This window comes from Pezoporus occidentalis, unplaced genomic scaffold, assembly GCF_034315485.1.
Source record: "Pezoporus occidentalis ecotype Australia unplaced genomic scaffold, CSIRO_AGI_Poc_V1 ctg94, whole genome shotgun sequence".
In the NCBI taxonomy this organism is placed as follows: domain Eukaryota; kingdom Metazoa; phylum Chordata; class Aves; order Psittaciformes; family Psittacidae; genus Pezoporus; species Pezoporus occidentalis.
Window position 1 is genome coordinate 1,557,629 of NW_026916304.1, and position 14,423 is coordinate 1,572,051.

A 14,423-nucleotide genomic window follows, 5' to 3' on the forward strand; every position below is an offset into this window, starting at 1 on the left:
TTTGTTATTTAGGCATACTAGAAGAGATACCTGTTGATAATTGTATCGTTTGAGTACTTGCTATTTACAATTCAAAAATACCTACCATGTGATGAAGGGGCTCTTCATCAGGGACTGTAGCAACAGGACGAGGGGTGATGGTTTCAAAGTTATGAAAGAGCACATAGCAGTCAACTGACAGAGCATGTGGCTTACCAAGCACAGTTACAAAAAGTTAGTGGCCAAACGGTAACTATGCAGTTAAAGCGGGACACATTCATCAGGGACTGCAGCGATAGGACAAGGGGTGATGGAATCAGACTGAAACAGGGGAAGTTCAGGTTAGATCTAAGGCAGAAGCTCTTCCCTGTGAGGGTGCTGAGGTGCTGGCACAGGGTGTCCAGAGAAGCTGTGGCTGCCCCATCCCTGGCAATGTTCAAGACCCGTGGCAGGGGGGTTATTTCCAATCCAAACCAGTATTGGATTCTATGATTCTATCTAAATTCTTGAAGTTGGGAGGAAACATGTTAAAAACAAGCTCTTAATTCTGTGTTCACAAACTGCTGCAGGCATCCTTGCTTGACTTTGGATCTGAAACTGATGCTGTACTATTGCCATCTGTGGGTGAGAATTGGAAGACAAGTTAGGCAATTGAATTGAGAACTGGGGGATATTGAGGGAACCGCCCCTAAAGAGGCTAAATCAGTGATGCTGCTGGAGAGAAATTTTGCATCAAGCAGGCAGTAAAATTCAATACAATACGAGATCTATGCACATGGTGATTATTTGAATATCATCTGACAAAAAAGGCAAGTCCAAGAAGTGCATTTAGTGCTTATTTTAATTCTTCATTTTTTACTTGAGTAATCTAATACAGTAGAAGCATTACCCAAGTTACCAAAGTGCATTAAGATAAGCAGAGAAGCAATGTGTTGAACACAGTTTTAACAGCAGAGGACCAACTTGCTTGAGGATGATCCGTTTTTTTCATGTTCTTAACCGCGTGTTCTTAGTCACTGGTATGAAATTATCTTAAATCTGTTCAAATTAGCTGGATATGATAAAAAAAAAAAAGTATCTCTTGGGCAGTTTGCAATCAAGCTTGTTTCCTTGTTCTTAGCTGGTAGAAAACCTCACCTGTTTTCCACCCTTTCCTCCATAGTTTCTTCATCGGTTAGAATCCTACTGATCTAAACAAAAGTAAATTGACCCAGCCTGGGTCTTTTATTTTTGGCCCTTCATGAAACTCAAAAGTGCCACATAAAACTGAGCATTCTTTAAAGTGGCAGATAAGCTTCAGTGTGGATGAAGTTAAGATGAAGTTTGCATTTAGGGCAAAAATAGTCTAAACCATGCCTATACAGTGCTGTCAGAACTGAGCTACCACACAGGATGGAAATCAATTGCTGGCTTTCTGAAATCATGTCTTAGTGTTGAGCAGCAGCCAAAAAAGCTGATAAAACCCAGTAACACTGGGTGTCATCAGTAAAGGTTTTTAGAACAAGACAGAGGGCATTATTCTGCCTCTTGGTGGAACTTTGTACCTGAGAGATACACTTGTTATCTTGAGTGTTCCTTGTAGTGCTGCTCTCAGGAAGGGCATGATAAAGGTGGTATGGAGAAGGGCAGTGAAGGCTCAAAGGGATGGAGTAGCTGCCTTGCAAGGAGAGACTGGAGTGTCTAAGAACTCCTCATTTTCAGTTCTTATTTCATAGGTGGGAAAGGTCTGACTGCAGTTTAGGAAATGATGAGTAGTGGTGATGATGGAGCTGTTATTCACAAATCACTGCAATCCGCGTAATACTGCAATACTGTAGAACTTTGGGATGCTCACATAGGAGAAATGGGGGAATAGCAGAAGAATCGGGGAAAATGAAGTGTCTAAATAAGATACGGATATATTTTTTTCAGTTACCTATTGCTTTGAGAGGCTATTAAAGTAATTCTTGCCCTTTTTTGTATCATTACTTTAGAGATGGCTCTGCTGTGGAAATTGTTGGCTTGTGCAAGTCGGCTGTTCGCTGGTTGCTGGAATTATCTGGGAAAAATGTGTTTCCATTCCATGGAGTCACTGTAAAAAGACACGGTAAAAACAAGCACATCTCATACTTGCCTTACTGGAGTATCAAAATAACCAGAATGGTGCAGTCATGGCCATATAGCATCAGGGATGATTATCAGACTACTCGGGAAGGCGTAAGGGAAAAAGGGGGAAAAACTTGGGAAAGAAACTTGTATGATTTACTATCTTTTGTTACTAAAAAAAGAAAAATGATTGAGTTGACAGTCTGCTCTATTTCAAGTATTTTATTCCATATATCAAGGTGTGGGTTCCAAAGGAATCTTGGAGTCTCATAACATTTCTCAAAATGGATGCAAGTGATGGGATTAGTGTATGTTACGATGACTGCATCACTCTTTACAAGGATGCCAAGTAAAATGTCCAAGACACTCTTTCTGTCCCAATATTCACAACACAGAACACCATTTCCTCTGAATTTTTACATCAATATCTTTAGCTGTCCCATATGTTTCAGAGGGATGCTGCTCTGTTACAGAGTTACTTTGAGCTTACCTAGCCCAAGTGAATATACATGCCCTGTAAAGCTTTCTTACCCTTCAGTGAAGGAGAATATTGGACAGCAGTTAGCTTACTGGTTCTTTTAGAAAACATGACTGTGTTTTCCTGTCAGTCCTAGACACGACAGATTCTTAGGTCATGAACTTACCTGTCATCTCAGGATTTCTTCAAATACACAGCCAGAGCAAGACAACTTAGATTTCAGTGCACAGCAATGTTATAATCTGTAGATGTAGAAATATTATTTATAGGAGTTGCCTTACCTTTTTTGTCCCAGAGTTGTAAGCAGCTTCTTTACATTCAGTTTGATTTGTGGACATTCCCTGTTTTTTCTAAGCTCATGTAACTGGGTTTAAATTTCATTCCTCTGCTGTTGAATTTATTTTAAAACTATATAGAAAATATATGAAAAGAAAGCTTTTAAGTGCTGCTTATCCTAATGTTTTGAGACTGTCTTTGAAGTGTCCAAAAGAGCAAGAATATGTATACCAAGGACTATAAAAGAGCTGACATGTTACCATGCTGCACTGTTAAGTATAGATTTTAAAGTTAATGTACTATTTACTGTAGATCACAGTACCCCACACTGTTTGCTCTAGCTAGCTGCGTAAAAAAGTTGTGCATGTGTCGGAGTTCATCTGCAGTAGAATTCAACTTCTAGATAGTAACTCCTTGCAATGCTACTATCACCTCTCTTGTGTTAGGATATCTTATGTAAAACTTCAGTAAGCAAAACACTAAAAACCAGACACACACATACATACACTGCTGGTGTTACCACTGTGGCTGTTCTCACAAAGTAACCCCTGTATGTAACATCTTGCAGGAAGGGAGGAGACCATCACATACGATGAATGGAACAGAAAAATCCAAGAGCACTTTGAAAGGCTCTTCTTTGTCTCTGAGAACCCAGCAGATCCTAATGAGAAACATCCCAATCTCGTTCACAAACGTGGCATTTATAAGGACAGCTACGGAGCTTCAAGTCCGTGGTGTGATTACCAACTCAGACCAAACTTTACAATAGCCATGGTTGTGGTAAGTGAGGAGCAGTGGGGGGGGAAGCATTTGCACTTGAAATTCTCTTTATTATTGAGCTAAGCTTGCCTGGTAAGGTCCATTTGCTTGGCATTATATTGCTTAGAATAACTTTGAAAGCTTTTCCATGCTTTTAATATTGGTCCATCTTGGAGTATGTCCTAAGAAATACATCCTTGGCTAGACTTGCCTAAATGAACCTGCTGTCCAGGGTATAGCTAGGATGAATTTGGAGTGTTTGCTGTATTCAGAATGTCTCTTTAGGTTAGATCTGGGAGGCTGCTTTTCCTGTCAGACTGGCTAAAAACCATGGGTTGTTTGTCTTTATCGGGTTTGTGAAGAGCTTCAGCAATAATACTTGGCAAGTTAATTCTTATTTTAAATGCCGGAAAGCATTGATGTCTTCTGTCTTCTTGCTTACTCTGACCTGTAGGTTCCAGAAGTTGATTCAGTAGTATAAAACTGGAGCTTTTTGTGTTCTTCTACATTTGTATGCGCAGTCTTACATGTGTGCACGCATAGAGTTTACTCACTAAATGTTTATTATTTGATTAGGCCCCTGAGTTATTCACACCTGAGAGAGCTTGGAAAGCTCTGCAGGTAGCAGAGGAAAAGCTGCTTGGTCCATTAGGCATGAAAACCTTAGATCCAGAGTAAGTATAGTAGAGATAAGTGTTCATTATAGAATGTGACAGTGGGAATTACTTGACACATGGGAGTAGTATTTCTTATTTCTTAACCTTAGATCCAGAGTAAGTATTGTAGAAATAAATGTTCATTGTAGAACATGACAGTTGTGATTATTTGACACATGGGGGTAGTATTTCTTATTTCGTATATACCTGTGAAATAAGGCTCCAATAAATATTTCAAGAACAATTCTTTTAATGTTCTAAAAGCCCATGAAATTGATGTTATTCCTGTAGAGAGTCACCTGTGGTTTCGGATGCCACACAGTAAGCTAGTCAAATTTGGTGTCATAAGAGATGTGTTGAACTTGTATCTTGATACATACTTACATATGATACAGTGAACAGCGCTACAGTTTGAGTTAAACATACAAGGGTAAAATTATTAATCTGAAGTCATTCCAAGACTTTAACTGTTTTCCTACAAGTTTAAACTGTATTTGGAATTCCATTGTCACACAAAACAAAGAACCTGGCAGAGAACTCCCTACGTTACCCATCCTTAAATGTAAAAAAAATATAACAAATTTTTGGGCTACTTCTGCATTCCATTTTTATGTATCTTTATTCTTAAGGCTTTGTATAATTTCTTTTTTCTTCCTTGCAGTGATATGGTTTACTGTGGAGTGTATGATAATGCTCTTGACAACGACAACTATAATGTAGCCAGAGGTTTTAATTATCACCAAGGACCTGTAAGAGCCAGTTTCTTCAGCTTTAGAAGAAGTGCTGTTACCATTTCAAACTGACAGCTCTAATTGTCTCTGTTTGTTCTTTGCTTAGGAATGGCTGTGGCCAATTGGCTATTTTCTTCGTGCCAAATTGCACTTTTCCAAGCTGCTTGGTCCAGAGATCTATGCAAAAACTGTAGTTATGACTAAGAATGTTCTTTCTCGACACTATGTTCACCTTGAAAGGTAAGACACCAACTAATACAGATTCCAAGTGTTCAGTCAGCCTACTGATATCCACTATCCAATTGCATCTATACACATCTGTAATATCAACAGCATCTGTTTTCTACATAGAAGGTTCACTGCTATAAGTGCTATTGCCGATATCAAGTCAGGTTTTAAGTACAACTGAGATCTAGTGCTTCTTAGAGACTGCAAAATTACTAACACCCATGTAAAGACTGGGTGAAATAAACCTTATCTAAAAATTAGGATCTAGTGTCATACAAAAAGTTAATTTCACAAAAAAAAGTTGGTGAGTTGTTTTTTAAAATAAAACATATTTCCAAACAACTTGCAAAACAAAATCATGAAGGGGCTGGTAGTGACAGATAAAATTGGGGCAGATCAGACAGAACCATGGGTGCTGGAAGTGCCCTCTGGAGATCATCCAGTCCAACCCCTGCCAAGGCAGGGCCACCTAGAGCAGGGCACACAGGAATGCATCTGGGTGGGTTTGAAATGGCTCCAGAGAGGAAGACTCCACAACCCCCTGGGCAGCCTGTGCCAGGGCTCTGACACCCTCACATAAAGAAGTTCTTCCTCATGTTGAGGTGAAACTTGTGTTTCAGATAAGCTGCTGCAAAGCATAGTTAGGACTTCTTATGTTAGAAATGAGGAAATTAGTATTTCAGAATCTTAATACTCTTGATATTTTGAGAGGGCAGAATTACCTTTGCATTTTGACTTCTCCCTCAAACCAAACCACCAACCCCGCACTGTTTTTTTTCCCTTTTTCTGTTATATTTTTAATTCTTAAGGATTTGAGACAAATGAAAACAAACACACAAAGATCTTGCCCTTGATATCTCTTCCATACAATCTGTTCTGCAGTACTTCAGACATGCATTTATTTGTATCCATAAAAGTAACTCAGTAGAACTGGTCATGATAAAAGGGTTTTGTTAAGCAACTTTTTGGACTACATAGTGTCTTGTCCCAGTGTCTTGTTTTATAGTAGTACCAAATAATCCACCATAATCCACTTTCAAGTGTAGCTTGATACCATTCAGTTATCTCAGATATCATTCCTGTTCTTCCAACTGCATAACTACCTGAATGACAAAGAGGAGCAGCATGACAGCAGTGTAAGTTCAGATATTACTAGTAGCAGAGAATCTACTTTGAAGAAGAGGCACCCGCAAAAACCACAATTCCCAGCTGCAGGAAAAATCACTACATCACAGTTATTAAAGTACAGACTGCCTGTAGGACAACAGACCTTTAGTCATGGTTTTCAATCCCTACTAGGTAACTTTCTGAATGATTTTAAACTGAAATGTTCTAGTAATTTCAATGTATAATCTAACAAGAGTACTTGTTTGTTTTTTTTCTTTTATCAGATCATCCTGGAAAGGGCTTCCAGAGTTGACCAATGAAAATGGACAGTATTGCCCTTTCAGCTGTGAAAGTCAGGCCTGGTCTATTGGGGTTATCCTTGAAATTCTTTATGACCTGTAAAAGTTCATTGATTTTGATCAAACTTCTGTGGTCTTATTATTGGGCATAAATGAACACTTGGCTTATACTGCAGGGAAATGTCCTGTTCTGCAGAACCAGTGAAGCTGTGTCCTGACTTTCAAAGATGCTGAATGCCAGCAGCTCCCTTGCCTCTAACTGTGTGGGGCTTGGGTGGTGTATTTGAAAATCAGGCCACGACAATCAAACAAAACTGCAGTGCACACTTAATGCAGAAACTTTTACTTCAGGAGCAAGTTTAAGCATATGCACAAACTTAAAAGTAGCTTTGTTCTTTTTAGACTTTTTGAATCAAAATCTTAATGTAACAAAGGGAGCTCTTTGCTGAGCTAAAAATGAGTAGCACAGCTCTGGTTTTGTTGTCTCATAAAGAGTAAATGGCTGTTTTGCAAATGCATGCTTAAAGGGGCATACACTAACGTACACCTTTGAGTTTTGTACGGTTTGTGATGTGGCACCATACATTAATGAAGGCATAACTTGTTGTCTCTCGAACTATATTACAGGATGTTTTTTATGTGTTCAATTGAACACTCCGTTAAGCAACCCCAGAAATAAAATTTACAAATGCTGTAATAAACCAACCTTTTAAGTTGTATAAAAAAATTTCAAAACTTCTAAACTACCTTGAAAGTTAACTTGAGCAAGAATAAGGCAATATCCCACACTGCTCCATTTTTCCATTTATTTAAAATACTGTGGGCCATGCAGGAAACCTTCATTTAAACCTGGCTTTCCCCATGGGGAATTCATAAGAAGCGTGTATGTGCCCATACAACACATGTTGATGGAGGCCAAGGATACAGAAGTCAATGTGTTCAATTGCTTAATTTATGGAAGTGGTATAGTCACCTTGGCCCTTTATTCTTAGGAAGATCCTAGCTCTGTTGAAGCAGGTGGAAACACAACAGTAGTGAGAAGAAAGTTTAGCAGTAGGCTACCAGAGAACAGAATGTTTCTAGGCCTTTTGAAATTACACCAATAAGAAAAAGCATCCTACCTCTATGTACTGTTGTTTGGGAATGGCACCAGTGAACATGATGTAAACCATGTTCTGCCAGATTTGGATGCCTGTATGGCCCTAAGGGAGTTCATTTCAGTGTTCCCACATGGAAGGGTGTTTGACAGGAGCGCAGCTGGTAATTTTCAACTCCCTGTTGATATTCTGTGATTCTGTGAGTTTTCCATCTTAGTATAATAAGGAGACAGAGCAAAGATGACAACACTTCCTACATCACAAGGGAGGGACAGCAAAACTGTTAATGGCATTTCTTAATGTTAGACAGCACAAGCTGAAAAAATAGATACGGGATGTAATTAAAATGCACTAATAACACATGTCAAGTTCTCACTATATCCATATTTTAAAGTTTCTATACGCTAAGTACAGTGCAAGTGTGCTGTTTTGTTCTGGGAGATGTGTTACAGGTAGATATACTTAAGGGCCAGTTAACAGGCTGAAGGTAGATGAATTGTAAGAAGTGGCTGTATTTAGACTTTGAAAGGCTAGGAAACATTTGAAGTCCCTTCTGAATTGAATAGGCAAGGCCTGTATTACACCTCAGTTTGAGTGCTGCAGTGCATGGGTTGGAAAGCTTATATTTCTCAGCACAGTGCACGAGAGATGTCGTTTGTTTGAAAGCATTACTGAAAGGTCAGCCACAGATTTACTTTTGTATTGTGGAAGATGCGTATAAAGTATTTTTCACCATTTACTGAACCTTCCAAAATTCTTGATGATGTTGAGGTGTATCACTAGCTTTTTACTGTTTTTCTCGTTATTTTTTCTCATTTGTTATTTGAAGGTATGTTTTTATAGCTCCTATGGCTTAGAAAGCAGGAACAATATGGCAGGAAAAATCATCCTGACTTGATGAAACCATTTTAAAATTGGAAGAGCTACTGAGGGCTTTTGAAAAATATTTTAAATTGTGTACATTGGCAATAGCCCTCTCTCAGTGTTGGAAAAAGAAATGTTAAATTAATCATCAAAGCCTTCCTATGTTATTCCAGATGACCTTCCACTGTTTTGCAAACTGCACTGGTGATAGAGACTGCATATTTGTCACTGCTAGGGTTTTTTTTCCCATTCACTAGTACAATTTTAAAGCTAAATCACCACTGTGTACACCAAAGTGCGTGTTATGGAACCTCTCAACATGCCCATTTATAATGTTGCTTCTGCACTGGTTTGTTGAGCATAGTTAAATAGGAAAAAATATGTATCCTAGTGATTGACTTTGCTGTTAAGTAGCAACAGAAGTAAGATTTGAGGTTGTAACTGTTGGGGGATTTTTTGGGTGGTGGTGTTTATCACAAAGCTACTCAACACTGTGTTGAGACAGTTTAAAAATGAAGAGGGAAGAAAGCAGTGTTACATCTAACACTCATGGGCTCGGATTCATCTAGATGAACTCTATACCTAAACCATTATCACCTAAAAATAGCTGACATGTTGACTGATCCTGAACTGTATTTTCATTCATTAGTATCATTTATATTACACACTCAGAAACTCAGTAATGCAAAGTTATAATCACTAAAATGTGTTTTAGAAATAAGCTAAGTAACTCAATAAGAACTGTGAATCCATGTGTTCCAGTTGGTGTTTCTTGATCTATATGGTAATGACACATCCGTCTTCTCTTCCTCTCAGTTGAAATAATTTTGACTGTTTCCAGTGTTCGTAGTTAATAGCTCTTGATTTACTCGGAGATTATTAACTTGAATTCAGGTGAAATCAGGTATCCTTCCATGCTGCGTGTTGTCATGTAAATGGAAAGACAGGTTTTACATGTGTCTGCCTAGCACAGCAACACCTGATTTTAGATGTCATTATTCACTTATTTCTGAAATGCACAAAATAAAACTCTTTCTTTCAGACAAAGTAACCTTTTTGTGTGGTTACTGGGGGGAGGGATGGACAGAAAGCCAAACATTATTGTTGCTGCTTGTTCAGTTGTTGCCCATTTTACACACATTGGAGGGGCAATGAACTTCTCAGGTCAAATGTTAGTAAATGCTAACAACATTTATCAACTCATTTGAAAACAAAGCAAAATCTAACTTAAGCCCTATACACAGATTCTTAGGTTTGTGTCCACGTTGGCTGTCCCAGCTGGGATTGAACAGGAGAATGGGATCGGGCTACAAGTCATTGTGTGATTTGAAGCCATGGTACTGCAGATTCCTCAAGGATACTGCCCAAGTGCTATATACAATTATTAATGCAGTGCAAAATCCCTGCGGCTACAGAGAAGGGATTTCACTTTCCAGCCTTGCACAGGTGACTGACAGATATAATGGGGTTTGCACCTACCCCTTTTCATGGCATGCTTTATACAATCAGGGTTTTTCTAGTCCTCAAGCATTTCCTTCAAGAAAATAATCTCAGTTGTTGAAAAGCTGTTAAGGAAATGGAGAAGTGACCAGCGGCTGAGTTGCTGATGGAGGGAGCTGGTACCCTCCGAGCGGCCAGCCCTGGAGCTTCCTGTCACCTCCAGCAGCCAGACGGGAGTCAGTGGATTAAGTGTTAGCGGTGAGCGGCCAGGCTCCTGCTGAAAGCGCCCCGGGAGGCTACAGGCAGCGATTTGGGAAACACCTCCAACCGGGACACTTGAGCTCTGACCTCGTGGTAGGTCACCAGTGACAGCTCACCCCATGGCCTGAGGAAGGGCTTCCTCCGCTGACCCGCGGCCCGAGCCGTACCTCACGGGAGGCCCGGGAGCCCGCCCAGCGCCCGCCGCCTGAGCCCGCAGCGGGCGGGAAGCGGCGCCTCAGCGGCGGTACCAGAGCACAGTCCAGCCAGCGCAGAGAGAGCCGGGTCGTGAGGAGAGACCCGTGTGCAGCGGTGCGAGGGGTCGCTCAGCGCCATGGCGGTGCGGCCTCGTCCCGGGGGAGCGAGCGCTTCTTCACGGCGAGCCCCGCGCCCGGCCCGAGGCGGTCAAACTCGCCCTGGCTGACAGAAAACTTGTGGTTGTGCTTTAAACAGTAAGAAGGAAAAGGGATTTGCCCATGAGTGTGTGCTTTGCTGTGCTTCGGGGCTTATACGCCTGGCGTATTAGTGTAGCAGCGTGAGGGAGAGCTCAGCTCTCAGAGCTACTGCCGCCAGTGAGAGCTGCCTGTGGGTGGTAGCTTGCTGAATTAAAGTAGTGGCTTCCAACTTCGGAGCTGTGCATTAGAACAGGGGCTTCTTACTTAGGAGGTGTGCATTAAAACGGGCTCCTTCGGAGTTGTGCATTAAAACACGGGCTCCTTACTTCAGAGTTGTGCATTAAAACGGGGGCTCCTTACTTTGGAGTTGTGCACCAAGCGGAGTGGTCCCATCGGAACACGGACAAAGGGGATGCTGATTGCAGAGCAGGAGCAGCAAGTAGAGACCTTGACCAAGGTGCAGCTTCTTGTGGCTTGTTTTAGAAATCACTGTTCCTCACAGGGTTAAACTCCAGAGCAGAATTAGGACTTTCCAGAATCTGTGGTGGTTGGAAACGAACCTGAGAGCAGTGCAGAAAGAGAACTGTGTTCTTGGTGATCGGTCACTACAAGCCATCTGTGCTGTTGTAGACTCTTGAGTTGCTGTAGGCATTTGCATGCTCCTGTGGCCGGTGGTGTGTTTGTCTCATGCTGGAATGCTCCCTAATCTGCTTCCCCCAGAAATCTTTCTCTCATTGTGCTACATCTGTGCTGTCTGCAGCCTTTCAACAACAGGCTGCTGCTCCCCCTTGCCTAATAATCTGAGCAGAAATGATGCTGGTATCATTGACTGTTTGACAAACACTGTAACTGTTCACTTCTATTCATGTGATTTGTGAGACCCAGTAGCGCTTCCCTTCTCTGTGCCTATGTGTGTGCTGCAGCAGTATCTCCGTACAACTTCAGACAGAGGCACTGTTCTCCCTTTTGCAATGAGAATGGAAGGTGGCCACAACAGAAGACAACTGTGCTGCAGCCTGGCAAGGGCCTTAAATTGGATGATCAGAGCTCCAAGCACTAGTAGAGGTAAGTTCCCCATTATTACATTTTCAACAGATATGGAGTTCTATATTGCTAACTCTTACTTTGGCAAATAAACCCAGGCCTAATATTGTGTAGTGATGGGAAATGTAAGATGGCATCTTCTAATCATTCTAAAGGAAGATAATTGCAGCCACTTATGACTCACAGACTTGCATGTACAGTTATTTCAAAGCATGATGCCATAAGGTGGAGTTAAATGGTCACAGTGGAAATCTCTTAAGTGTTTTTTTAAGGTCATGATCATATAAAAATTCAGTAAAACCAAAAGAAAGATCTTTTTTTTTTTTGCAAGTGACATCACAAATGAAAGTTTTCTACAAAAGGAAAGATCTGTTCTTTTGTGGAATACATTCACGAGCTGTATTTTAAATTTCGTTGTAATTTTCTTACAGCCATTGTCTAGAAGGGTCCTACATACAGCCTAGACGTGGAGAATGGTACCTGCTCTAATAATATGCAATGAAAACTTGGCTCTAAATGCAAAAGTAAGGCTCACAGTTGCTCACATAACACCTCAAGAGTAGAAAACTGAAGAGGTTATATTGTCTTGGCAAGAGCAGGCATTGGAGGGCATTAGTAGGCTATTGTGGAGAAGTTTTGTGGAATTATGCCTCAGGAGAGTTTGGAGTAGTATTTTGACATAGGTAGCTATATAAACTTTGTGGATGTGAATGATTGGTTTAAACATCATGGGTGACATGTTAGAAAGGATCTTAACTTGAATGGATGGTAACCTGGAAGTCAGCACTGTGGGCTGGCTGGAGGTAAACATCTCAGTAGAAAGCTGGAGGTGATAGATGGGGTAAGGATAATGCACCTTTAAATCATAGCTGGAAAATTAACATGTTCATAGCAGTTCAGATTCATGCTAAGAGTAGGCTGGGCCATTCAGCTCTCTGGGTCTTCCTTCTGAGGTTTGGATGTTTCTGTGCATCCACACTTGCTTTTCTGTGGTTTAATGGCTGAAGGCTCTGTTCCCAAAGGTCAATATAGGATTTTTAGATGTTTAGAAAATGTTTCGGCAACATATTCCCATGTAGAGGAAGAAAAAAACGGATATCTGCCTTTCATAGTTCAATGTTTTAAAGAGAACAACTGGGGCTGTTCAGCCTGGAGAAGAGAAGGCTGTGTGGAGAGCTCAGAGCAGCTTCCAGTGTCTGAAGGGGGCTACAAGGATACTGGAGAGGGACTCTTCATCAGGGACTGTAGTGACCGGACAAAGGGTGATGGGTTCAAAGTAAAACAAGGGAAGTTCAGGTTAGATCTAAGGCAGAAGCTCTTCCCTGTGACCTGCTGGGGTGCTGGCACAGGGTGCCCAGAGAAGCTGTGGCTGCCCCATCCCTGGCAGTGTTCAAGGACAGGTGGGATGGGGCTTGGAGCAACCTGCTCTAGTGGAGGGTGTCCCTGCATGTGGCAGGGGGTTGGAACTGGATGATCTTAAGGTCCTTTCCAACCCAAACCAGTATGGGAGTCTGTGATTCTACAATAATTGCAGCTAATTAGTAGACTTCAGTATTAAGAAGTTAAAGAATCTATCTCCTAAAGTGCAAGGAAATGCAAGGATGTGAAACCAGGTGTATGTTAGGCATTTTTTTGTGTCATAGTTCATCTAATGGTTCTGTAATTGTTCACCTTTGTGTCTGCCTCGTATATGTTTTGTTTATTTACAAATAAACATACTAGGAAACCTGCAATATTTCTGCCTGGGCAACCTTTCCCTCTAACTGGTGATTTGAACTGAAGTATTTTGTTACATTGGTTTCTTTAATGGCATTCAACTTGCACACAACAGTTTTCTAGGACAGTCAGTTGCAAACTGTGAATGTAGAAATGATTGAACTATAATTGAAAATGAATCTTTTGGGACTCAGAAGAAACTGTGTAGTGCTGATATTTAGTTGCCGCAGTTTGCTTTGAAGGCATTTGTTCTGACAGAGTATGAAAAATCCATATGTCTGAGATTTCTGTTGTGATGTTAGTTAAGGATTGTTGTAAGGCTGTACTCTAGGAATGAATCCAGTAATGGAGAAGTCTGGTAAGAATACCAGCAGCAGGGGGGAATTGGGATGGACTCAGGCACAAAGACATGGTAAGAATAAAGAATGAAGAGTTACATGAAATGGTAAATCAGTGGCTTAGAATAGCTTTAGATAAAATACTATGACAAAAGCAAAACCATGGAGTGTGCAGCTGAAAAGATTGAAGTTACAGCCATAAGCTTTATGTGCTTTTAACGGGCCACGTTTTCTAGCAGTTGTTTCACTTGCTGAAGCTGGCTGGGAACACCACATTTTCCAGCTAATTTTGTAGTTTGTGAAGCCTATAATCAGACTTACTGTGACACCTATTTAAAGAGGTGGTTTTGTTCTCTTGTATTGGCTAGCTGGATAGTTCTGCTCCATGTCTCTCCCCAGGCCTCTGGTACAGCTAGGTTATTCCAGAGCTTTTCCCAAAGCCTCCAGGCACCACTCAGTTAAATTTAAGTACCAGATGCTGTTATCAGCTGGATCAGAGTAAATGCAGGGTAATTTAATTTCCATGCTTTGAGTAACTGCAGGTTTACCTTCACATAATTTTGGTTTTAGGCAGCTTATACACCTTTAGAAACAGCAGTTAAAAGTAGAAATCAGGAGTATTAATGCTATAAACTATTGTTTGTTCCAGGGGAGCCTGTGCTGTGATTTGATA

The 14,423-nt window shown here is 40.9% G+C and overlaps 1 protein-coding gene across 2 annotated transcripts in view; it reads left to right on the top strand.

Annotated features, from left to right (window-relative positions):
• Positions 1-9,606, top strand: part of AGL (amylo-alpha-1, 6-glucosidase, 4-alpha-glucanotransferase) — a 38,890-nt gene extending 29,284 nt beyond the window's left edge. For both annotated transcript variants that reach the window (XM_062606147.1, XM_062606146.1), the window contains exons 29-34: positions 1,953-2,065; positions 3,387-3,598; positions 4,154-4,251; positions 4,895-4,982; positions 5,071-5,204; positions 6,584-9,606. In XM_062606147.1, coding sequence (XP_062462131.1) covers positions 1,953-2,065; positions 3,387-3,598; positions 4,154-4,251; positions 4,895-4,982; positions 5,071-5,204; positions 6,584-6,701 — 763 coding nt within the window. In that variant the 3' untranslated portion in view covers positions 6,702-9,606. The remainder of the gene's footprint in view (positions 1-1,952; positions 2,066-3,386; positions 3,599-4,153; positions 4,252-4,894; positions 4,983-5,070; positions 5,205-6,583) is intronic.
• The last annotated feature ends 4,817 nt before the right edge of the window (positions 9,607-14,423 follow it).